This window comes from Salvelinus fontinalis, chromosome 40, assembly GCF_029448725.1.
Source record: "Salvelinus fontinalis isolate EN_2023a chromosome 40, ASM2944872v1, whole genome shotgun sequence".
Classification (NCBI taxonomy): Eukaryota; Metazoa; Chordata; class Actinopteri; order Salmoniformes; family Salmonidae; genus Salvelinus; species Salvelinus fontinalis.
The window spans coordinates 29,415,895-29,441,219 of record NC_074704.1 but is presented as its reverse complement, the minus strand read 5'-3'; the positions used below and the strand labels follow the sequence as shown (position 1 = coordinate 29,441,219).

The 25,325-nt window shown below is 46.7% G+C and overlaps 2 protein-coding genes across 2 annotated transcripts in view; both read left to right on the top strand.

Annotated features, from left to right (window-relative positions):
* Positions 1 to 800: 800 nt before the first annotated feature.
* ears2 (glutamyl-tRNA synthetase 2, mitochondrial) lies at positions 801 to 21,346 on the top strand. Its single transcript, XM_055906641.1, has 11 exons — positions 801 to 1,399; positions 4,509 to 4,664; positions 5,405 to 5,594; positions 5,957 to 6,107; positions 9,750 to 9,898; positions 13,421 to 13,593; positions 14,233 to 14,341; positions 15,265 to 15,418; positions 16,153 to 16,283; positions 18,624 to 18,765; positions 20,802 to 21,346. The coding sequence occupies exons 1-11, from the start codon at positions 1,105 to 1,107 to the stop codon at positions 20,886 to 20,888; spliced, it is 1,737 nt and encodes a 578-aa protein (XP_055762616.1). The 5' UTR covers positions 801 to 1,104; the 3' UTR covers positions 20,889 to 21,346.
* A 2,254-nt stretch (positions 21,347 to 23,600) lies between these two features.
* LOC129839701 (ADP-ribosylation factor-binding protein GGA3-like) overlaps positions 23,601 to 25,325 on the top strand; it is a 44,525-nt gene continuing 42,800 nt past the window's right edge. The window contains exons 1-2 of the mRNA XM_055907277.1: positions 23,601 to 23,776; positions 25,227 to 25,311. Of these exons, the coding sequence (XP_055763252.1) occupies positions 23,731 to 23,776; positions 25,227 to 25,311 (131 nt within the window). The 5' untranslated portion in view covers positions 23,601 to 23,730. The remainder of the gene's footprint in view (positions 23,777 to 25,226; positions 25,312 to 25,325) is intronic.

The window sequence follows — 25,325 nt, the reverse complement described above, 5'->3', positions numbered from 1 at the left end:
GACAGCAGCACTGTCTCTGCATGGCTTTCCCTCTGTCCCCTGGCAGGGAATGTTACAGATGAGTGTGTACCACCATTTTCTAGGAAACCGGTGGAGGTGCAGCGTCATACCTGCAACCAATCAGAGCACACAAAAACATTTATTCAAACGGACCAATAAAAAAAGAATACATTTCACATGACTACCTTAGTTACTCTAATAAGGGTTCCTTCAGCCTGTTACAACAGTCGTCAATCAACTATGTTACAATTATAATTGTTCACACCCACAGCGAACCTCTCAGGGTAAGATATTCTAGTGATGGGAAACCGAGGCTTTCTGAAGCCATCGGGGCTTTCACCGAATTGTGCCTTAATTAGATTGTTCATTACGCTGAGCTTTAACACAATCCACATTAGTGACATCTGCTGGTCATCAATGAAAAGCAGTGTTTGATGTTTATTTGCGTTTTTTCCACACTATTCATCAAATCTCCACAGCGCAGAGGTTAGCCGCGAGTCTTCGTAGGCAACTACAATCAGTTACCCATTGCAGGTTCGCACTTTCCATCCTGTTTCCCTTTTTTGCTGTCAAAAACTGAATCGAGGGCATTATTTAAGATGCTTTAGAGAGAAGCTTATACTATAGTCAATGAAGCGAAATTGTTTAAACAACAATGTGCAGAAAGTGTGGCGTCATAAAACGATTTTCTAAATAATATACCTTCGTTCGGATCCGACCACCCTTTGTGTTCTGGGTATCAATAGTCCCATCATTTGGGTTTTCACACTGCACTTTTATCGGTGAGCGGACTTTTATTTTGAACAGAGCAAACAGGAAGTGGTGTGATGACGTCATGTGATTGCATGTGTAGAGAGCCGGGTACAGTTGACGGTCAACTTCAAAAACGATTAAATCAACAACGCAAATCGATCTTAAACAGCAAACATCGGTAGAATGAATTTGTAAGAGCAATGTCAAGATGCGGGTTTTCCCCTCTCACAAAGACAATCCTCTCCTTGTGGTGCTAACGTTTCCGCGTTCATTAGCTAGCTAGCTGTCTGTAGCGAGTGGAACACATGGATAACTTTGTTTTGTAACTTCGGTAGTTAGCTAATTATTATCATGCTCCGGTCATTGTTTATACATTTCAGCACACCATCCAGATGCCTTCCAATAAAAACGTGTAAGCGGTGTTGCCAATACAGTACAGGAAGGAACGTCCATAAACTCGATACCCCAGTGTTGTTGAAGAACGCATTGCCATTGACTTTCAACCGCAGTGGTGGACACGGCGGAAAGCAAAAATACATTAGGTTGAATAGCTCGCAGAAGAGATGTTTTTCATCTGAATGTGACGAGGTTGGTCATCATCATGAACATGGTGAAGTGAGAGTGAGGTTCGCTCCGAGTCCAACAGGTAAATTAATGCAGCGAATTTGGGGGGGGGGGGGGGGGGGGGTGTAGACTGATTGGGATTTGAACCCACGACAGGCTGTTATTAGCTAAACAATCGGTTGAATTACCAGGTGTGTTAGTGCTGGGTTAAAGCCTGCGAAGTGCATATAGCTCTACAACCCTTGGGTCGGTGGTTGGTTTTGAGCCGTGGCTAAAAGGAGTACACTACAGGGAATAGGATAGGATAACCTGTACATGCTATAACACTACTGTTACAATGAGGCCACATTACATAACAGCGTCCTTCCAAGGGGCTAGCTGGATTGTTACAGTAGTAGTGATGCCACCTAGCTGGACTGTTACAGTAGTAGTGATGCTACCTAGCTGGACTGTTACAGTAGTAGTGATGCTGGATTGTTACAGTAGTAGTGATGCCACCTAGCTGGACTGTTACAGTAGTAGTGATGCTACCTAGCTGGACTGTTACAGTAGTAGTGATGCTACCTAGCTGGACTGTTACAGTAGTAGTGATGCTGGACTGTTACAGTAGTAGTGATGCCACCTAGCTGGACTGTTACAGTAGTAGTGATGCCACCTAGCTGTACTGTTACAGTAGTAGTGATGCTACCTAGCTGGACTGTTACAGTAGTAGTGATGCTACCTAGCTGGACTGTTACAGTAGTAGTGATGCTACCTAGCTGGACTGTTACAGTAGTAGTGATGCTGGACTGTTACAGTAGTAGTGATGCCACCTAGCTGGACTGTTACAGTAGTAGTGATGTTACCTAGCTGGACTGTTACAGTAGTAGTGATGCTACCTAGCTGGACTGTTACAGTAGTAGTGATGTTACCTAGCTGGACTGTTACAGTAGTAGTGATGCTGGACTGTTACATTAGTAGTGATGCTGGACTGTTACAGTAGTAGTGATGCTACCTAGCTGGACTGTTACAGTAGTAGTGATGTTACCTAGCTGGACTGTTACAGTAGTAGTGATGCTAGACTGTTACAGTAGTAGTGATGCCACCTAGCTGGACTGTTACAGTAGTAGTGATGCCACCTAGCTGTACTGTTACAGTAGTAGTGATGCCACCTAGCTGGACTGTTACAGTAGTAGTGATGCTACCTAGCTGGACTGTTACAGTAGTAGTGATGCTGGACTGTTACAGTAGTAGTGATGCTGGACTGTTACAGTAGTAGTGATGCTGGACTGTTACAGTAGTAGTGATGCTGGACTGTTACAGTAGTAGTGATGCTACCTAGCTGGACTGTTACAGTAGTAGTGATGCTGGACTGTTACACTAGTAGTGATGCCACCTAGCTGTACTGTTACAGTAGTAGTGATGCTGTACTGTTACAGTAGTAGTGATGCTGTACTGTTACAGTAGTAGTGATGCCACCTAGCTGTACTGTTACAGTAGTAGTGATGCTGTACTGTTACAGTAGTAGTGATGCTGTACTGTTACAGTAGTAGTGATGCCACCTAGCTGGACTGTTACAGTAGTAGTGATGCTACCTAGCTGGACTGTTACAGTGATGCCACACTGTAACGGCCCTAGTGGCCATTTTGGCTCTGACAAGGCCACTTACTTATGTAGGGACTATGGTGCCGTTTTGTCTCTGACAAGGCTTACTTCCTTATGTAGGGACTATGGTGCCATTTTGGCTCTGACAAGGCCACTTACTTATGTAGGGACTATGGTGCCATTTTGGCTCTGACAAGGCTTACTTACTTACGTAGGGACTATGGTGCCATTTTGGCTCTGACAAGGCTTACTTCCTTAACTAGGGACTATGGTGCCATTTGGGATGCCAGCTATCTGTGCTTTACTGTACACCAAACTAGCTATAATTGACCCCTCTGTCTGTTTGTGTAGTGCAGTACAGTAGTAGTAATACCATGTAGCCTAACTAACTATAGTTGACCCGTGTCTCTCTAGGTTTCCTAGACCTGGCGGGGCTGCGTACACCATGTAGCCTAACTAGGTTTCCTACACTTGGGGGGGCTGCGTACACATTTACATTTACATTTAAGTCATTTAGCAGACGCTCTTATCCAGAGCGACTTACAAGTTGGTGCATTCACCTTATGACATCCAGTGGAACAGCCACTTTACAATAGTACATCAAGATCTTTTAAGGGGGGGGGGGGGGGGGGGGGGGGTCAGAAGGATTGCTTTATCCTATCCTAGGTATTCCTTAAAGAGGTGGGGTTTCAGGTGTCTCCGGAAGGTGGTGATTGACTCCGCTGTCCTGGCGTCGTGAGGGAGTTTGTTCCACCATTGGGGGGCCAGTACACCATGTAGCCTAGCTAACTATAATTGACCCGTGTCTCTCTAGGTTTCCTACACCTGGGGGGGCTGCGTACACCATGTAGCCTAACTAATTATAGTTGACCCGTCTCTCTAGGTTTCCTACACCTGGCGGGGCTGCGTACACCATGTAGCCTAGCGAACTATAATTGACCCGTGTCTCTCTAGGTTTCCTACACCTGGGGGGGCTGCGTACACCATGTAGCCTAGCTAACTATAATTGACCCGTGTCTCTCTAGGTTTCCTACACCTGGGGGGGCTGCGTGCACCATGTAGCCCAACTAACTATAATTGACCCGTGTCTCTCTAGGTTTCCTACACCTGGGGGGGCTGCGTGCACCATGTAGCCTAACTAACTATAGTTGACCCGTGTCTCTCTAGGTTTCCTACACCTGGGGGGGGCTGCGTACACCATGTAACCTAACTAACTATAATTGACCCGTGTCTCTCTAGGTTTCCTACACCTGGGGGGGCTGCGTACACCATGTAGCCTAGCTAACTATAATTGACCCGTGTCTCTCTAGGTTTCCTACACCTGGGGGGGCTGCGTGCACCATGTAGCCTAACTAACTATAATTGACCCGTGTCTCTCTAGGTTTCCTACACCTGGGGGGGCTGCGTGCACCATGTAGCCTAACTAACTATAGTTGACCCGTGTCTCTCTAGGTTTCCTACACCTGGGGGGGCTGCGTACACCATGTAACCTAACTAACTATAATTGACCCGTGTCTCTCTAGGTTTCCTACACCGGGGGGGGGGGGGGGGGGGGGCGGCGTACACCATGTAGACTAACTAACTATAATTGACCCGTGTCTCTCTAGGTTTCCTACACCTGGGGGGGCTGCGTACAGCTCTCTACAACTATATCTATGCTAAGAAGTATGGAGGGAGCTTCATCTTACGTATGGAAGATACAGACCAGAGCAGACTGGTACCGGGAGCTGCAGAGTCTATAGAGGATATGTTGGAGTGGGCTGGTAGGACAGACTTAATAATACACACACACACACCTACACACAGACCAGAGTAGACTGGTGCCGGGAGCTGCAGAGTCTATAGAGGATATGTTGGAGTGGGCTGGTAGGACAGACTTAATAATACACGCACGCACGCACGCACGCACGCACGCACGCACGCACGCACGCACGCACGCACGCACGCACGCACGCACGCACGCACGCACGCACGCACGCACGCACGCACGCACGCACGCACGCACGCACGCACGCACGCACGCACGCACACACACACACACACACACACACACACACACACACACACACACACACACACACACACACACACACACACACACACACACACACCAGAGCAGACTGGTGCTTGGAGCTGCAGAGTCTATAGAGGATATGTTGGAGTGGGCTGGTAGGACAGACTAAATAACACACACACACACACACCTACACACAGACCAGAGCAGACTGGTGCCGGAAGTGGCTCAGTCTATAGAGTTCATGCTGGGGTGGGCTGGTAGGAGCAGAGACATATTTAGATATTAAGGAGTTTGGCCAACTTTTACAACGGACGTTAGCACCCGTGAGCATTCCAAGTTTTTGGAATCTAATTCAGATTCTAGACATTCAGTTCCACAGCATTGTTTACATTCTAGAACATGCTGTGGAATGGTCAATATTGCATTTGCCAATGTAATAATGGGGACTAACATGGATACCGTCCATCTCCATCCTCCCCTCCCCAGGTCTCCCCCCAGACGAGAGTCCCCGTGGAGGAGGCCAGTACGGTCCCTACCTCCAGTCCCAGAGGCTGTCCCTGTACAGCCAGGCTGCTGACTCCCTGCTACAGACAGGGAAGGCCTACCACTGCTTCTGCAGCCAGCAGAGACTAGAATTACTGAAGAGAGAGGCCCTACGCAGCGGACAGACACCGCGGTGTGTTGGCTTAACACACTCATACACACACACACACATACTTTTATTTATTTTATTTAACTTTTATTTAACTAGGCAAGTAATATCACAAATTCTTATTTACAATGACGGCCTACTCCGGCCAAACCTTAACCCGGACGATGCTGGGACAATTGTGTGCCGCCCTATGGGACTCCCAATCACGGCCGGTTGTGATACAGCCTGGAATGGAACCAGGGTCTGTAGTGACGCCTCTAGCACTGAGATGCAGTGCCTTTAGACCACTGCGCCTCCTCGGGAGCCCAACATACAACATGCATGGACATGTTGAAATACACATACTCACACACTCACACATATAACTGAACAATCCTCTACTGCAGGTATGACAACAGGTGCAGACACCTCCGCCCAGACCAGGTAGAGGAGAAGCTGGATCAGAAGGTCCCCCATGTGATCAGGTTCAGACTGGAGTCTGGAGTAGAATCCTTCAACGACCTGGTCTTCGGATGGAACCGTCATGAGGTGGCCCAGGTAAGCCGGCAGACACGTGAGATAAATAAACACAAGCTGTACCGGCAAGCAGTGTGCAATTTTTATTTATTTATTCCGACGCCCCTGCAACATGTAACCTCAGATTTGCAAGTGCTTTTCTTATTTCAAAAAGCATATAATTGAAACTCTACGCATTGAAACTGAAACTCCTTCATCCCAGGTTGAAGGAGACCCGTATTAATCTGACGGGTTCCCCACCTGGCAAATGTAGTAGATGGATAGATAACATATATATCTACCCATTCCTCTTCCCAAAGGGATATTCAATGTCTGCTTTAAAAACATTTTACCCATCTACCAACAGGTGCCCTTCTTTGCAAGGCATTGGAAAACCTCCCTGGTCTTTGTGGTTGAATCTGTGTTTGAAATTCACTGCTCGACTGAGGGACCTTACAGATAATTGTGTGTGTGGGTTACAGAGATGTTAAACACTATTATTGTACACACAGTGAGTCCATGTGACTTATTATGTGACATGTTAAGCACATTTTTACTCCTGAACTTATTTAGTGTTTCCATAACAAAGGGGCTGAACACTTAACTGACTCAAGACATTTCTGCTTTTCATTTTTTATTTATTTGTACAAATTTAGAAAAACATAATTCCACTTTGACATTATGGGGTATTGTGTGTAGACTAGTGACAAATATCAATTTAATTTTAAATTCAGGCTGTAACTCAACAAAATGTGGAAATGGTCAAAGGGGGTGAAATACTTTCTGCACCTGCTGTAGGTAGGAGACCCTGTAGTGATGAAAGCAGACGGTTTCCCCACCTATCACCTGGCTAACGTAGCAGACGTCCCCCTGCTGTAGGTAGAAGGAGACCCTGTAGTGATGAAAGCAGACGGTTTCCCCACCTATCACCTGGCTAACGTAGTAGACGTCCCCCTGCTGTAGGTAGGAGACCCTGTAGTGATGAAAGCAGACGGTTTCCCCACCTATCACCTGGCTAACGTAGTAGACGTCCACCTGCTGTAGGTAGGAGACCCTGTAGTGATGAAAGCAGACGGTTTCCCCACCTACCACCTGGCTAACGTAGTAGACGTCCCCCTGCTGTAGGTAGGAGACCCTGTAGTGATGAAAGCAGACGTTTTCCCCACCTACCACCTGCCTAACGTAGTAGACACCCCCCTGCTGTAGGTAGAAGGAGACCCTGTAGTGATGAAAGCAGACGGTTTCCCCACCTATCACCTGGCTAACGTAGCAGACGTCCCCCTGCTGTAGGTAGAAGGAGACCCTGTAGTGATGAAAGCAGACGGTTTCCCCACCTATCACCTGGCTAACGTAGCAGACGTCCCCCTGCTGTAGGTAGGAGACCCTGTAGTGATGAAAGCAGACGGTTTCCCCACCTACCACCTGGCTAACGTAGTAGACGTCCCCCTGCTGTAGGTAGGAGACCCTGTAGTGATGAAAGCAGACGGTTTCCCCACCTACCACCTGGCTAACGTAGCAGACGTCCCCCTGCTGTAGGTAGAAGGAGACCCTGTAGTGATGAAAGCAGACGGTTTCCCCACCTATCACCTGGCTAACGTAGCAGACGTCCCCCTGCTGTAGGTAGGAGACCCTGTAGTGATGAAAGCAGACGGTTTCCCCACCTATCACCTGGCTAACGTAGCAGACGTCCCCCTGCTGTAGGTAGAAGGAGACCCTGTAGTGATGAAAGCAGACGGTTTCCCCACCTATCACCTGGCTAACGTAGCAGACGTCCCCCTGCTGTAGGTAGAAGGAGACCCTGTAGTGATGAAAGCAGACGGTTTCCCCACCTATCACCTGGCTAACGTAGCAGACGTCCCCCTGCTGTAGGTAGGAGACCCTGTAGTGATGAAAGCAGACGGTTTCCCCACCTATCACCTGGCTAACGTAGCAGACGTCCCCCTGCTGTAGGTAGAAGGAGACCCTGTAGTGATGAAAGCAGACGGTTTCCCCACCTATCACCTGGCTAACGTAGCAGACGTCCCCCTGCTGTAGGTAGAAGGAGACCCTGTAGTGATGAAAGCAGACGGTTTCCCCACCTACCACCTGGCTAACGTAGTAGACACCCCCCTGCTGTAGGTAGAAGGAGACCCTGTAGTGATGAAAGCAGACGGTTTCCCCACCTATCACCTGGCTAACGTAGCAGACGTCCCCCTGCTGTAGGTAGGAGACCCTGTAGTGATGAAAGCAGACGGTGTCCCCACCTATCACCTGGCTAACGTAGCAGACGTCCCCCTGCTGTAGGTAGGAGACCCTGTAGTGATGAAAGCAGACGGTTTCCCCACCTATCACCTGGCTAACGTAGCAGACGTCCCCCTGCTGTAGGTAGGAGACCCTGTAGTGATGAAAACAGACGGTTTCCCCACCTACCACCTGGCTAACGTAGTAGACGACCACCTGCTGTAGGTAGAAGGAGACCCTGTAGTGATGAAAGCAGACGGTTTCCCCACCTATCACCTGGCTAACGTAGCAGACGTCCCCCTGCTGTAGGTAGGAGACCCTGTAGTGATGAAAACAGACGGTTTCCCCACCTACCACCTGGCTAACGTAGTAGACGTCCCCCTGCTGTAGGTAGAAGGAGACCCTGTAGTGATGAAAGCAGACGGTTTCCCCACCTACCACCTGGCTAACGTAGTAGACGTCCCCCTGCTGTAGGTAGAAGGAGACCCTGTAGTGATGAAAGCAGACGGTTTCCCCACCTACCACCTGGCTAACGTAGTAGACGTCCCCCTGCTGTAGGTAGGAGACCCTGTAGTGATGAAAGCAGACGGTTTCCCCACCTACCACCTGGCTAACGTAGCAGACGTCCCCCTGCTGTATGTAGAAGGAGACCCTGTAGTGATGAAAGCAGACGGTTTCCCCACCTATCACCTGGCTAACGTAGTAGACGTCCCCCTGCTGTAGGTAGGAGACCCTGTAGTGATGAAAGCAGACGGTTTCCCCACCTACCACCTGGCTAACGTAGCAGACGTCCCCCTGCTGTAGGTAGGAGACCCTGTAGTGATGAAAGCAGACGGTTTCCCCACCTATCACCTGGCTAACGTAGCAGACGTCCCCCTGCTGTAGGTAGAAGGAGACCCTGTAGTGATGAAAGCAGACGGTTTCCCCACCTACCACCTGGCTAACGTAGTAGACACCCCCCTGCTGTAGGTAGAAGGAGACCCTGTAGTGATGAAAGCAGACGGTTTCCCCACCTACCACCTGGCTAACGTAGCAGACGTCCCCCTGCTGTAGGTAGGAGACCCTGTAGTGATGAAAGCAGACGGTTTCCCCACCTACCACCTGGCTAACGTAGTAGACGTCCCCCTGCTGTAGGTAGGAGACCCTGTAGTGATGAAAGCAGACGGTTTCCCCACCTATCACCTGGCTAACGTAGCAGACGTCCCCCTGCTGTATGTAGAAGGAGACCCTGTAGTGATGAAAGCAGACGGTTTCCCCACCTATCACCTGGCTAACGTAGTAGACGTCCCCCTGCTGTAGGTAGGAGACCCTGTAGTGATGAAAGCAGACGGTTTCCCCACCTACCACCTGGCTAACGTAGCAGACGTCCCCCTGCTGTAGGTAGAAGGAGACCCTGTAGTGATGAAAGCAGACGGTTTCCCCACCTATCACCTGGCTAACGTAGCAGACGTCCCCCTGCTGTAGGTAGAAGGAGACCCTGTAGTGATGAAAGCAGACGGTTTCCCCACCTATCACCTGGCTAACGTAGTAGACGACCACCTGATGAAGGTCAGCCACGTCCTGAGAGGATCAGAGTGGCTCATCTCCACCTCCAAACACCTGCTGCTGTACAGGTACACACACACCTACCTCCAAACACCTGCTGCTGTACAGGTACACACACACCTACCTCCAAACACCTGCTGCTGTACAGGTACACACACACCTACCTCCAAACACCTGCTGCTGTACAGGTACACACACACACACCTACCTCCAAACACCTGCTGCTGTACAGGTACACACACACACCGGTGGGATTCCCACTAGGCACACCCATACAAAATTGTAACCTAATAATATTCATACATTTTATTCACTCTTTTCAAGATACCCAAGGACACATACAGAGCAAAATAGAATAACATAGAAATTATGAGCATGACAATACCAGAAGCAATGTACTATAAGCAATGTAGAAAGTACAAAACGGTAGGTTGCTTTGTTTTATGTTATTGTTATTCCAGGGCTCTGGGCTGGAAACCCCTGGTTATGTTATTGTTATTTCAGGGCTCTGGGCTGGAAGCCCCTGGTTATGTTATTGTTATTGTTATTCCAAGGCTCTGGGCTGGAAGCCCCTGGTTATGTTATTGTTATTGTTGTTCCAGGGCTCTGGGCTGGAAGCCCCTGGTTATGTTATTGTTATTGTTGTTCCAGGGCTCTGGGCTGGAAGCCCCTGGTTATGTTATTGTTATTGTTATTTCAGGGCTCTGGGCTGGAAGCCCCTGGTTATGTTATTGTTATTCCAGGGCTCTGGGCTGGAAGCCCCTGGTTATGTTATGTTATTCCAGGGCTCTGGGCTGGAAGCCCCTGGTTATGTTATTGTTATTTCAGGGCTCTGGGCTGGAAGCCCCTGGTTATGTTATTGTTATTGTTATTTCAGGGCTCTGGGCTGGAAGCCCCTGGTTATATTATTGTTATTCCAGGGCTCTGGGCTGGAAGCCCCTGGTTATGTTATTGTTATTTCAGGGCTCTGGGCTGGAAGCCCCTGGTTATGTTATTGTTATTGCTATTTCAGGGCTCTGGGCTGGAAGCCCCTGGTTATGTTATTGTTATTGTTATTTCAGGGCTCTGGGCTGGAAGCCCCTGGTTATATTATTGTTATTGTTATTTCAGGGCTCTGGGCTGGAAGCCCCTGGTTATGTTATATTATTGTTATTTCAGGGCTCTGGGCTGGAAGCCCCTGGTTATGTTATTGTTATTTCAGGGCTCTGGGCTGGAAGCCCCTGGTTATGTTATTGTTATTGTTATTTCAGGGCTCTGGGCTGGAAGCCCCTGGTTATGTTATTGTTATTCCAGGGCTCTGGGCTGGAAGCCCCTGGTTATGTTATTGTTTTTCCAGGGCTCTGGGCTGGAAGCCCCTGGTGATGTTATTGTTATTGTTATTTCAGGGCTCTGGGCTGGAAGCCCCTGGTTATGTTATTGTTATTCCGGGGCTCTTGGCTGGAAAACCCTGGTTATGTTATTGTTATTCCAGGGCTCTGGGCTGGAAGCCCCTGGTTATGTTATTGTTATTCCGGGGCTCTTGGCTGGAAGCCCCTGGTTATGTTATGTTATTGTTGTTCCAGGGCTCTGGGCTGGAAGATCCTGGTTATGTTATTGTTATTTCAGGGCTCTGGGCTGGAAGCCCCTGGTTATGTTATTGTTATTGTTATTCCAGGGCTCTGGGCTGGAAGCCCCTGGTTATGTTATTGTTATTGTTATTTCAGGGCTCTGGGCTGGAAGCCCCTGGTTATGTTATTGTTTTTCCTGGGGCTCTGGGCTGGAAGCCCCTGGTGATGTTATTGTTATTGTTATTTCAGGGCTCTGGGCTGGAAGCCCCTGGTTATATTATATTATTGTTATTTCAGGGCTCTGGGCTGGAAGCCCCTGGTTATGTTATTGTTATTGTTATTTCAGGGCTCTGGGCTGGAAGCCCCTGGTTATATTATATTATTGTTATTTCAGGGCTCTGGGCTGGAAGCCCCTGGTTATATTATTGTTATTGTTATTCTAGGGCTCTGGGCTGGAAGCCCCTGGTTATATTATTGTTATTGTTATTCTAGGGCTCTGGGCTGGAAGCCCCTGGTTATGTTATTGTTATTTCAGGGCTCTGGGCTGGAAGCCCCTGGTTATGTTATTGTTATTGTTATTTCAGGGCTCTGGGCTGGAAGCCCCTGGTTATATTATTGTTATTGTTATTGTTATTCCAGGGCTCTGGGCTGGAAGCCCCTGGTTATATTATGTTATTGTTGTTCCAGGGCTCTGGGCTGGAAGCCCCTGGTTATGTTATTGTTATTTCAGGGCTCTGGGCTGGAAGCCCCTGGTTATGTTATTGTTATTCCAGGGCTCTGGGCTGGAAGCCCCTGGTTATGTTATTGTTATTTCAAGACTCTAGGCTGGAAGCCCCTGGTTATGTTTTGTTATTGTTATTTCAGTGCTCTGGGCTGGAAGCCTCTGGTTATGTTATTGTTATTTCAGGGCTCTGGGCTGGAAGCCCCTGGTTATGTTATTGTTATTCCAGGGCTCTGGGCTGGAAGCCCCTGGTTATGTTATTGTTATTGTTGTTCCAGGGCTCTGGGCTGGAAGCCCCTGGTTATGTTATTGTAATTTCAGGGCTCTGGGCTGGAAGCCCCTGGTTATGTTATTGTTATTGTTATTCCAGGGCTCTGGGCTGGAAGCCCCTGGTTATGTTATTGTTATTTCAGGGCTCTGGGCTGGAAGCCCCTGGTTATGTTATTGTTATTGCTATTTCAGGGCTCTGGGCTGGAAGCCCCTGGTTATGTTATTGTTATTGTTATTTCAGGGCTCTGGGCTGGAAGCCCCTGGTTATGTTATTGTTATTTCAGGGCTCTGGGCTGGAAGCCCCTGGTTATGTTATTGTTATTGTTATTTCAGGGCTCTGGGCTGGAAGCCCCTGGTTATGTTATTGTTATTTCAGGGCTCTGGGCTGGAAGCCCCTGGTTATGTTATTGTTATTGTTCTTTCAGGGCTCTGGGCTGGAAGCCCCTGGTTATATTATATTATTGTTATTTCAGGGCTCTGGGCTGGAAGCCCCTGGTTATATTATTGTTATTGTTATTCCAGGGCTCTGGGCTGGAAGCCCCTGGTGATGTTATTGTTATTGTTCTTTCAGGGCTCTGGGCTGGAAGCCCCTGGTTATATTATATTATTGTTATTTCAGGGCTCTGGGCTGGAAGCCCCTGGTTATATTATTGTTATTGTTATTCTAGGGCTCTGGGCTGGAAGCCCCTGGTTATATTTTTGTTATTGTTATTCTAGGGCTCTGGGCTGGAAGCCCCTGGTTATGTTATTGTTATTGTTATTTCAGGGCTCTGGGCTGGAAGCCCCTGGTTATATTATTGTTATTGTTATTGTTTTTCCAGGGCTCTGGGCTGGAAGCCCCTGGTTATATTATGTTATTGTTGTTCCAGGGCTCTGGGCTGGAAGCCCCTGGTTATGTTATTGTTATTTCAGGGCTCTGGGCTGGAAGCCCCTGGTTATATTATGTTATTGTTATTTCAAGACTCTGGGCTGGAAGCCCCTGGTTATGTTATTGTTATTTCAGGGCTCTGGGCTGGAAGCCTCTGGTTATGTTATTGTTATTGTTATTCCAGGGCTCTGGGCTGGAAGCCTCCGGTGTTCGGACACCTTCCTCTCCTCCTCAACAGAGATGGCAGTAAGCTCTCCAAGAGACAAGGAGATATCTACATACAGAGTTTCCAGAGGAGTGGGGCCCTACCTGAAGCACTACTGGATATCACCACACACTGTGGATCTGGCTTTAACAGTAAGAGAGGAAGGGGGATATCTTTATACAGAGAAGTAGTGCACCATACAGGGAATAGGAGTCAGAAGTAGTGTACTATACAGGGAATATGAGTCAGAAGTAGTGCACTATACAGGGAATATGAGTCAGATGTAGTGTACTATGAAGGGAATAGGAGTCAGATGTAGTGCACTATAAAGGGAATAGGAGTCAGATGTAGTGCACTATAAAGGGAATAGGAGTCAGAAGTAGTGCACTATACAGGGAATAGGAGTCAGATGTAGTGCACTACAAAGGGAATAGGAGTCAGATGTAGTGCACTACAAAGGGAATAGGAGTCAGATGTAGTGCACTATAAAGGGAATAGGAGTCAGAAGTAGTGTACTATAAAGGGAATAGGAGTCAGAAGTAGTGCACTATAAAGGGAATAGGAGTCAGATGTAGTGTACTATAAAGGGAATAGGAGTCATAAGTAATGCACTATAAAGGGAATAGGAGTCAGAAGTAATGCACTATAAAGGGAATAGGGGTCAGATGTAGTGTACTATAATGGGAATAGGGGTCAGAAGTAGTGTACTATAATGGGAATAGGGGTCAGATGTAGTGGTAGGGTGCCATTTGAGACGCAACCTAAATGCATTTCCCCCTGTCATCCTGCAGGTAACCGTGTGGGTCGTAAGATGGAGGAACTGATCGCTGAGTTTAACCCGTCTAAGATCACCACCCACTCTGCCCTGCTAGACCTGGACAAACTACCAGAGTTTAACAAGTACACTACCTGTCTGTCTGTCTCTGTCTCCATCTCTCCCTCCACAAGTTCTTTAGGCTGGCTGCTGTCAAACCTCAAGGTTGAGTGTAGTTCAAGGGTAGAAGCCATAGTAGGTTTGTCCCTGTTGCTCTGGGGTTCTTAACTCAGCCACCAGGTAGAGCTGTGGGTAGTGTAGTCTGAACACCAGTCTCTTTAACATTACACTACTTGTCATGACATAGAAACTGGTCTCTGGTAATCTCAACGTTCAATATGCAGCTGGTTTACGGCAGAGTTGCTCATTGGTTGTTTGAAATAACATTAATATTTTCCATGACGAGCAACTGTTCACGCTGTCAACAGACTGGTTTTATCTGGCTGAACCAAACAGAAACGGTTGCTTAGCAACCAGATAGCAACACTTTCAGTGGAGAGAAAACAGAGATAGTTCCAGTAGTTGCCTAATCGTTGTGATTGGAGGAAAGCTGTGAGGGGTTATCGAATCAGGATCAACTCCTCTGTTCTCCTCAAACTCATTAATGATAGAATCTTCAGAGTTGAAGATGGCAGAACATCCGGTCTCTTTGGCACATGGTGTGGTGTTAACTAAGAGACTGTTACCCAGGCTACAGGTGGTGCTGTTGCACTGTGTATTTCTGCCTATATATTGTGTCTGCTGACCTGCCTCATTCAGTCATGATAAATGACTCCAATAATCACCTCGTCATGATCTTCTGTTTAGAATGCAATTTGATTAATCGGATGGAGAGAAGCTGTGACACCAATCAGGCCCCTGAGTACTGACTGGCATTGCCCACCCCTGGTTCTAGCACATAAGGGTCTAGGATCAGCTTTCTCAATGCTTCTCCTAACCACCCTTATCTTAACAACTCACTCCAGACCAGTCCTTAGTAATCTCAGTAATCCTCTCTGTCTTCTCCCAGGATCCATCTGCAGCAGCGTATTGATGATGCGGTGCAACGTGATTGGCTGGTGAGGGATCTGCAGGGGCGGATCCGGGAAGTGTACGGAACACAGGTCCAGGATCAGGATGTTCTGCAACCAGATTACATCACACGGGTTCTACACCTGCGCAAGGTAACTGTGACCTCATCACAGGGGTTCTACACCTGCGCAAGGTAACTATGACCTCATCACAGGGGTTCTACACCTGCGCAAGGTAACTATGACCTCATCACAGGGGTTCTACACCTGCGCAAGGTAACTATGACCTCATCACACGGGTTCTACACCTGCGCAAGGTAACTATGACCTCATCTCTGGGGTTCTACACCTGCGCAAGGTAACTATGACCTCATCACAGGGGTTCTACATCTGCGCAAGGTAACTATGACCTCATCACAGGGGTTCTACACCTGCGCAAGGTAACTATGACCTCATCACAGGGGTTCTACACCTGCGTGCAAGGTAACTATGACCTCATCATATGACCTCATCACACGGGTGCTACACCTGCGCAAGGTAACTATGACCTCATCACAAGGGTTCTACACCTGCGTGCACGGTAACTATGGACGTAACCAAGGTAACAGGGCAGCAGCTGTTGTGTCAATTTTCGCACCAGCTGAAAAACCCTCTGGAACCCTTTGGCGTTCTGACATTCCCAGTTTGAGAATATCACAGCCCAGTGCAGAATGTGGAGCCTGTCTGTCTGGAGGTCACCGTCTCTCTCTTTCCGTCTCTCTCACTCACTCACATATCTCCTCTCTGTCTGAGCTGGTAGATCCAGAGTATTCCTACCTTTGGGTTCCACCCTCCTTCTCTGTCTAATTCTCTCTCTCTTTCTTTCTTTCTCTTTCTTTCTCTTTCAGGGTCATATCTCCTCTGTGTCTGACCTGGTGTCCTCAGAGTATTCCTACCTGTGGGTTCGACCTTCTTTCTCTGACCAACAGATGGCAGCACTCAGCTCAGAGACACAACACATCGCTACTCTGGTCATACGGTACGTACCATAACTACTATAGACTAACAGGACTACTCTGGTTAATACCATAACTACTATAGACTAACAGGACTACTCTGGTTCATACCATAACTACTATAGACTAACAGGACTACTCTGGTCATACGGTACGTACCATAACTACTATAGACTAACAGGACTACTCTGGTTCATACCATAACTACTATAGACTAACAGGACTACTCTGGTCATACCATAACTACTATAGACTAACAGGACTACTCTGGTCATACCATAACTACTATAGACTAACAGGACTACTCTGGTTCATACCATAACTACTATAGACTAACAGGACTACTCTGGTTCATACCATAACTACTATAGACTAACAGGACTACTCTGGTCATACGGTACGTACCATAACTACTATAGACTAACAGGACTACTCTGGTTCATACCATAACTACTATAGACTAACAGGACTACTCTGGTCATACCATAACTACTATAGACTAACAGGACTACTCTGGTCATACCATAACTACTATAGACTAACAGGACTACTCTGGTTCATACCATAACTACTATAGACTAACAGGACTACTCTGGTCATACCATAACTACTATAGACTAACAGGACTACTCTGGTTCATACCATAACTACTATAGACTAACAGGACTACTCTGGTTCATACCATAACTACTATAGACTAACAGGACTACTCTGGTTCATACCATAACTACTATAGACTAACAGGACTACTCTGGTTCATACCATAACTACTATAGACTAACAGGACTACTCTGGTTCATACCATAACTACTATAGACTAACAGGACTACTCTGGTTCATACCATAACTACTATAGACTAACAGGACTACTCTGGTTCATACCATAACTACTATAGACTAACAGGACTTATACTAATATTGCCTATAGTACTATAGACTAACATAACTACTCTGGTTCATACCATAACTACTATAGACTAACAGGACTACTCTGGTTCATACCATAACTACTATAGACTAACAGGACTACTCTGGTTCATACCATAACTACTATAGACTAACAGGACTACTCTGGTTCATACCATAACTACTATAGACTAACAGGACTACTCTGGTTCATACCATAACTACTATAGACTAACAGGACTACTCTGGTCATACCATAACTACTATAGACTAACAGGACTACTCTGGTCATACCATAACTACTATAGACTAACAGGATTACTCTGGTTCATACCATAACTACTATAGACTAACAGGACTACTCTGGTCATACCATAACTACTATAGACTAACAGGACTACTCTGGTTCATACCATAACTACTATAGACTAACAGGACTACTCTGGTCATACCATAACTACTATAGACTAACAGGACTACTCTGGTCATACCATAACTACTATAGACTAACAGGACTACTCTGGTTCATACCATAACTACTATAGACTAACAGGACTACTCTGGTTAATACCATAACTACTATAGACTAACAGGACTACTCTGGTTCATACCATAACTACTATAGACTAACAGGACTACTCTGGTCATACCATAACTACTATAGACTAACAGGACTACTCTGGTCATACCATAACTACTATAGACTAACAGGACTTATACTAATATTGCCTATAGTACTATAGAAGTACAATAGACTACAGTACTACTCTAGTCATACAGTATTAGCTATAGAAGTACTATAGACTACAGTACTACTCTAGTCATACAGTATTAGCTATAGAAGTACTATAGACTACAGTACTACTCTAGTCATACAGTATTAGCTATAGAAGTACTATAGACTACAGTACTACTCTAGTCATACAGTATTAGCTATAGAAGTACTATAGACTACAGTACTACTCTAGTCATACAGTATTAGCTATAGAAGTACTATAGACTACAGTACTACTCTAGTCATACAGTATTAGCTATAGAAGTACTATAGACTACAGTACTACTCTAGTCATACAGTATTAGCTATAGAAGTACTATAGACTACAGTACTACTCTAGTCACACAGTATTAGCTATAGAAGTACTATAGACTACAGTACTACTCTAGTCACACAGTATTAGCTATAGAAGTACTATAGACTAATATACTACTCTAGTCATCAGTATCTATCAGAACTAACTGTTAACTAAAACCACTCCTAGTTCCCTTTCAATGTAGTCAAGTTTGTTTGTCAGAAGTTAAGTGACCGTGTCCTTTTTAATGAACCAAAGCTTTTCTGAAAATGACATGACTGTCAGTTATGTGTCTTTCATGTTTTAATTGATTTTAAAAAATGTACTACTGTGTACTATGAACATGTCTTGGTGTTAACGGCCTGTTCCATGTCTGTCTCTGTGTAGGTTGATGGAAGGTCTGAAAGGAGGTGAGGAACTGACAGTAGACCAGCTCAGTGTACAACTGAAGACTCTGGCTAAGAAGACCAGCAACACTAAATACAGAGATGTTATGAAGATTATACGACTGGCCCTCAGCGGACTACAGGTATGAGAGAGACTGGCCCTCAGACTACAGGTAGGAGAGAGACTAGCCCTCAGACTACAGGTAGGAGAGAGACTGGCCCTCAGACTACAGGTAGGAGAGAGACTGGCCCTCAGACTACAGGTAGGAGAGAGACTGGCCCTCAGACTACAGGTAGGAGAGAGACTGGCCCTCAGACTACAGGTAGGAGAGAGACTAGCCCTCAGACTACAGGTAGGAGAGAGACTGGCCCTCAGACTACAGGTAGGAGAGAGACTGGCCCTCAGACTACAGGTAGGAGAGAGACTGGCCCTCAGACTACAGGTAGGAGAGAGACTGGCCCTCAGACTACAGGTAGGAGAGAGACTGGCCCTCAGACTACAGGTAGGAGAGAGACTAGCCCTCAGACTACAGGTAGGAGAGAGAGAAACGGGGAACGGAGAGAGACTGGCCCTCAGCGGACTACAGGTATGAGAGAGACTGGCCCTCAGACTACAGGTAGGAGAGAGACTAGCCCTCAGACTACAGGTAGGAGAGAGACTGGCCCTCAGCGGACTACAGGTAGGAGAGAGACTGGCCCTCAGACTACAGGTAGGATAGAGACTGGCCCTCAGACTACAGGTAGGAGAGAGACTAGCCCTCAGACTACAGGTAGGAGAGAGACTAGCCCTCAGACTACAGGTAGGAGAGACTAGCCCTCAGACTACAGGTAGGAGAGAGACTGGCCCTCAGACTACAGGTAGGAGAGAGAGAAAGGGGGAACGGAGAGAGACTGGCCCTCAGACTACAGGGAGGAGAGAGACTGGCCCTCAGACTATGGGTAGGAGAGAGACTGGCCCACAGACTACAGGTAGGAGAGAGACTAGCCCTCAGACTACAGGTAGGGGAGAGAGACTGGCCCTCAGACTACAGGTAGGAGAGAGAGACTGGCCCTCAGACTACAGGTAGGAGAGAGAGACTGGCCCTCAGACTACAGGTAGGAGAGAGACTAGCCCTCAGACTACAGGTAGGAGAGAGACTGGCCCTCAGACTACAGGTAGGAGAGAGACTAGCCCTCAGACTACAGGTAGGAGAGAGACTGGCCCTCAGACTACAGGTAGGAGAGAGACTGGCCCTCAGACTACAGGTAGGAGAGAGACTAGCCCTCAGACTGCAGGTAGGAGAGAGACTGGCCCTCAGCGGACTACAGGTAGGAGAGAGACTGGCCCTCAGACTACAGGTAGGAGAGAGACTAGCCCTCAGACTACAGGTAGGAGAGAGACTAGCCCTCAGACTACAGGTAGGAGAGAGACTAGCCCTCAGACTACAGGTAGGAGAGAGACTGGCCCTCAGACTACAGGTAGGAGAGAGAGAAAGGGGGAACGGAGAGAGACTGGCCCTCAGACTACAGGGAGGAGAGAGACTGGCTCTCAGACTATGGGTAGGAGAGAGACTGGCCCACAGACTACAGGTAGGAGAGAGACTAGCCCTCAGACTACAGGTAGGGGAGAGAGACTGGCCCTCAGACTACAGGTAGGAGAGAGACTAGCCCTCAGACTACAGGTAGGAGAGAGACTGGCCCTCAGACTACAGGTAGGAGAGAGACTGGCCCTCAGACTACAGGTAGAAGAGAGACTAGCCCTCAGACTACAGGTAGGAGAGAGAGACTGGCCCTCAGACTACAGGTAGGAGAGAGACTAGCCCTCAGACTACAGGTAGGAGAGAGACTGGCCCTCAGACTACAGGTAGGAGAGAGACTGGCCCTCAGACTACAGGTAGGAGAGAGACTGGCCCTCAGACTGCAGGTAGGAGAGAGAGAAAGGGGGAACGGAGAGAGACTGGCCCTCAGACTACAGGTAGGAGAGAGAAAGGGGGAACGGAGAGAGACGGCGAAAAAGAAAGTACCACAATGACAATGTGGATTTAAAAAAGAGAAGTTGTGCTTGATTGCTCTCCTGTCAAATGATTGCAACATGATTGTCACAGCTCTTGAAAAATAATGTTTCTTCTTCCTCCTCCATCCATCTCTCTGTCTGTCTCTCTGTCTCTGTCTGTCTGTCTGACTGTCTCTGTCTCTGTAGCAAGGCCCCAGTGTAGCAGAGATGATGGTATCGTTGGGACCCAGTGAGATCACACATCGCTTCAACAGAGTTCTACTGCAGCACTGAACATTGTGGTTACATGGCACCCTATTCCCTATATAGTGCACTACTTTTGTCCAGGGCCCTATAGTGCAAAAGCAGTGCATTATTATACAGAGGAGTCACAAAGGGCACCCTATTCCCTCTCGCAAGCAACACCTGAAGACTAGGTTGTAATAATGTGTTACCAATCGGGAGAGAAAACAGACTGAAACCGGGAGGGACTACTTGAACTTGTCCAATAAGAAACGTTAATTTTCATATTCCGCCGCAAAAAAGTTTTGCTACGTTGTGCCATAATGAATATGACCCTGGTTCATTATTCTAACTGGTTACCTGATTGTAACACAGCAACACTGAGGACTGGTTTTCTGATCCTAACAATATTCCTGGACTGTATATGATCTCAATCACACTTGACTTGTAATGGACAGTCAGTCAAGTTGATCAGGAAATGTTTGCAATAAAACAATTTCTACTAATTATCTATGTTCTATGTCTTCAGTGGGAACTCTAAATGTATTCAACATTACATTGATTATGGTTGATTGTCCATTTTGGGGTGGCAGGTAGCCTAGTGGTTAGAGCGTTGGGCCAGTAACCGAAATGGTTGCCAGATCGAATCCCCGAGCTGACAAGGTAAAAATCTGCCGTTCTGCCCCTGAACAAGGCAGTTAACCCACTGTACCCCGGTAGGCCGTCATTGTAAATAAGAATTTGTTCTTAACTGACTTGCCCAGTTAAATAAAGGTTACAAATGAATTTAGAAAAAGATGGAATGAAAGTAATGTCAGGTAATAAGTTGTAGTAAGTTGGTTGGCCCTCTTTGACGTCACATTGCTGTGTTTTCATTTATAAAGCCCTTTTTACAAAAAGTCTCACCGTACCTAACCTGTTGACCACACCCGGTCTCCGGGATGGTTAACTCTGGAAACTCCTTTGGTCTCTACTGAGTTAGTAGATACATCAGCTTTTAGTTTTCTTACTTGTTGTTAAATGTGTTTGTTCTGGTGTCAATTCAGAAATCTGTAAAAAATAAATAAATAAAAATATACTTTATTTTACTAGGCAAGTCAGTTAAGAACAAATTCTTATTTTCATTGACGTCCTAGGAACAGTGGGTTTAACTGCCTTGTTCAGGGGCAGAATGACAGATTTTTACCTTGTCAGCTCAGGGATTCGATCTTGCCACCTTTGGTTACAAATCCAACGCTCTAACCACTAGAATACCTGCCGCCCCACTTGCAGTGGCGGTTGTAGACCATTTCAACTGGGGGGGGGTCAAGCTGGGGCCAGTTGTACTGCTAGAGGGGCCAGTTGTACTGTTAGAGGGGCCAGTTGTAGTGCTAGAGTGGCCAGTTGTACTGTTAGAGGGTCCAGTTGTACTGCTAGAGGGGGGGCCAGTTGTACTGCTAGAGGGGGGGCCAGTTGTACTGCTAGAGGGGGGGCCAGTTGTACTGCTAGAGGGGGGGCCAGTTGTACTGCTAGAGGGGGGGCCAGTTGTACTGCTAGAGGGGCCAGTTGTACTGCTGGAGGGTCCAGTTGTACTGCTAGAGGGTCCAGTTGTACTGCTGGAGGGTCCAGTTGTACTGTTAGAGGGTCCAGTTGTACTGTTAGAGGGGCCAGTTGTAGTGCTAGAGGGGCCAGTTGTACTGCTAGAGGGGCCAGTTGTACTGCTAGAGGGGCCAGTTGTACTGCTAGAGGGGCCAGTTGTACTGCTAGAGGGGCCAGTTGTACTGCTAGAGGGGCCAGTTGTACTGCTAGAGGGGCCAGTTGTAGTGCTAGAGGGGCCAGTTGTAGTGCTAGAGGGGCCAGTTGTAGTGCTAGAGGGGCCAGTTGTAGTGCTAGAGGGGCCAGTTGTAGTGCTAGAGGGGCCAGTTGTAGTGCTAGAGGGGCCAGTTGTAGTGCTAGAGGGGCCAGTTGTACTGCTAGAGGGGCCAGTTGTACTGCTAGAGGGGCCAGTTGTACTGCTAGAGGGGCCAGTTACACTAGATGTTGTTGTCATATCGTTTTCTTCACTGCATTAGCAGGCAAGAGACCATGTTCATAATCATCATCGTTGCCACTGTCTAATAACGGATGTAAAAAAGAAAAGAAAAGAACGATAGCAAAAATGTGTTATTTGAAAATTATTTCATACTCCACATTTAGGGGGGCCACAAGGGGGTCCAAAGTTGTTGTCACAGGGGCACTGCCCCCCCCCCCCCCCCCCCAGAACCGCTAGCGCCCACTTGGGGACTATACTGATGAATGTGTTTGTTCTGGTGTCTCTAGGTCAATTCAGAAAGCTGATTGTGGACATTATGGATGAATGTGTTTGTTTTAAGACCGTGCTTTTCTCTCTGCTTGCATTTTGTATTGATTTTTGGTTTTCTGTAATTGATCTAATTCAAGGCTCATCTGTAAAAGAGACATTGGTCTCAGTATGACTCCCTGATTTAAAATAAAGGTTAAATATAATAAATACATTTGTATTATAGCTCAAACTCATAAACCACCAAGGAAAAGTTGTGACATCTTTTCAAAAACCTGCTGTGGGGGAAAAAATGGTTTACATTGCTTAGCCTAGGGACATAGCTCAGCCAAGGAGAAGTTATAATATAATTGGTCTGTGACTTACAGTCCAAATTTCATCCTTTTCGTTTTATAGTGCACTAGTTTTAACCATACGGATCAGATTAAAATGAGTGTACTAGGAGTAGGGTACAATTTGGAACGTCATAACTTCTGACTAAGCACAACTCGAGTCACATGTCGCGGCTGTGGGCTGGTCTCTCAAGACGAGTTGACAGTTCTTTCCGCCCGCTAAGAGGACGGTGTGAAGTTTTGAGAAGTTACCGAGTACCGGGGGAAGGCGACTGCAAAGGCCATGGCGACCAGAGAGAGTGGCGGAGAGAACCTAGAATCGTGGTTGAGTAAGTTAAATGACACGGGGAATTCGTTTTTTTTCTTTTTCAGAGAGTTTGTTAAATGTATTACCTTTATAGTAGTGCGATTATATTTTGTCGTTTGACAATAACTTGTCTTGTGGTTCACAGTTGGAAATGGTGCATCTTGAAGTTGTGCGTCACTGAAAGGCGAACCTTGCAGTGTTATCGCCAGTTTAATAAACAGGCTTCATATCACGTCATTTGCACGAGTGCTTGCAAATATGGCGAGCAATATTTTCAGCTGCTGTAACTGTCTCTCGGCTTGCCTTGTCGCGCTGCGTTTTACATCATGTTTTCTTCGTAGCAAATTCCGCGGAGGGAATTACCGAATAAAAAGTTACTAAGTTTGATTGTGAAGGGCAGTTTTATAATGTATTACCAATATGTTCTTTTTAAACGCAACAAAATAGCTCTGAAAGAACAGGAAGTATGAGAAAGGCTACATCTTGTCAGCTAGTCATGCGCTCATATAGATGTTTTTTTTAAATCTCCTTCGCTCGACTAACCTACACCCAGTCGTGGAAAAAGTACCCAACCTCTCATACTTGAGTAAAAGATACCTTTATAGTCAAAGTGAAAGTCACCCAGTAAAATCCTACATGAGTAAAAGTATTTGGTTTTAAATATAAGTATAAAATGTAAATGCTAAAATGTGCTTAAGTATCAAAAGTAAAAGTATAAATAATTTCAAATTCCTCATATTAAGCAAACCATACGGCACCATTTTTAAAAAATATATATTTTTTTATTTACGGGTAGCCAGGGACACGCTCCAACACTCGATACATAATTTATAAACGAAGCATGTGTTTAGTGAGTCCACCAGATCAGAGCCAGTAGGGATGACCAGGGATGTTCTCTGGTAAAGACTCCCCATAAACGTCTTAAGTAGTAGTACTTTAAAGTACACCACTGCCTACACCCACTACACGACACACAGTCTGCAGTGAGCTTCCTGTCCTAGTTCAATGTTGCAACATCATCATTGTAGAATACACACTTGCAGGGACCTTCCTTTGATCAGAAGTGCAAACGTTTGTTTTTCTTCTTCTATATTTGTTTATATTTATATCCCAGGCAAGGTCACAGACCGATCTAATGCAAAGCTAGGCTGATTGATCTCTCTATCTCTCCTTTATCTCTATTTTCTTTCTTTCTCTCTCTCTCCGTCTCTCTGTCTATCTATCTCTCTCTGTCTCTGTCTATCTGTCTGTCTACCTCTCTCTCCTTCTCTCTGTCTCTGTCTCTGTCTCTCTCTCCTTCTCTCTGTCTCCGTCTCCCTGTCTGTCTATCTATCTCTCTCTCTGTCTCTGTCTCTCTCTCTCTGTCTCTCTCTCTCTGTCTCTCTGTCTCTGTCTCTGTCTCTCTCTCTCTCTCTCTCTCTCTCTCTCTCTCTCTCTCTCTCTCTCGCTCTCTGTCTCTCTCTCTCTCTCAGACAAGGCCACAGACCCGTCTAACTCAGAAGACAGGTGGGACTGTATCCAGGGCTTCTATGAACAGGTCAACCAGGAGGCTGATGGGTGAGTAGACACTA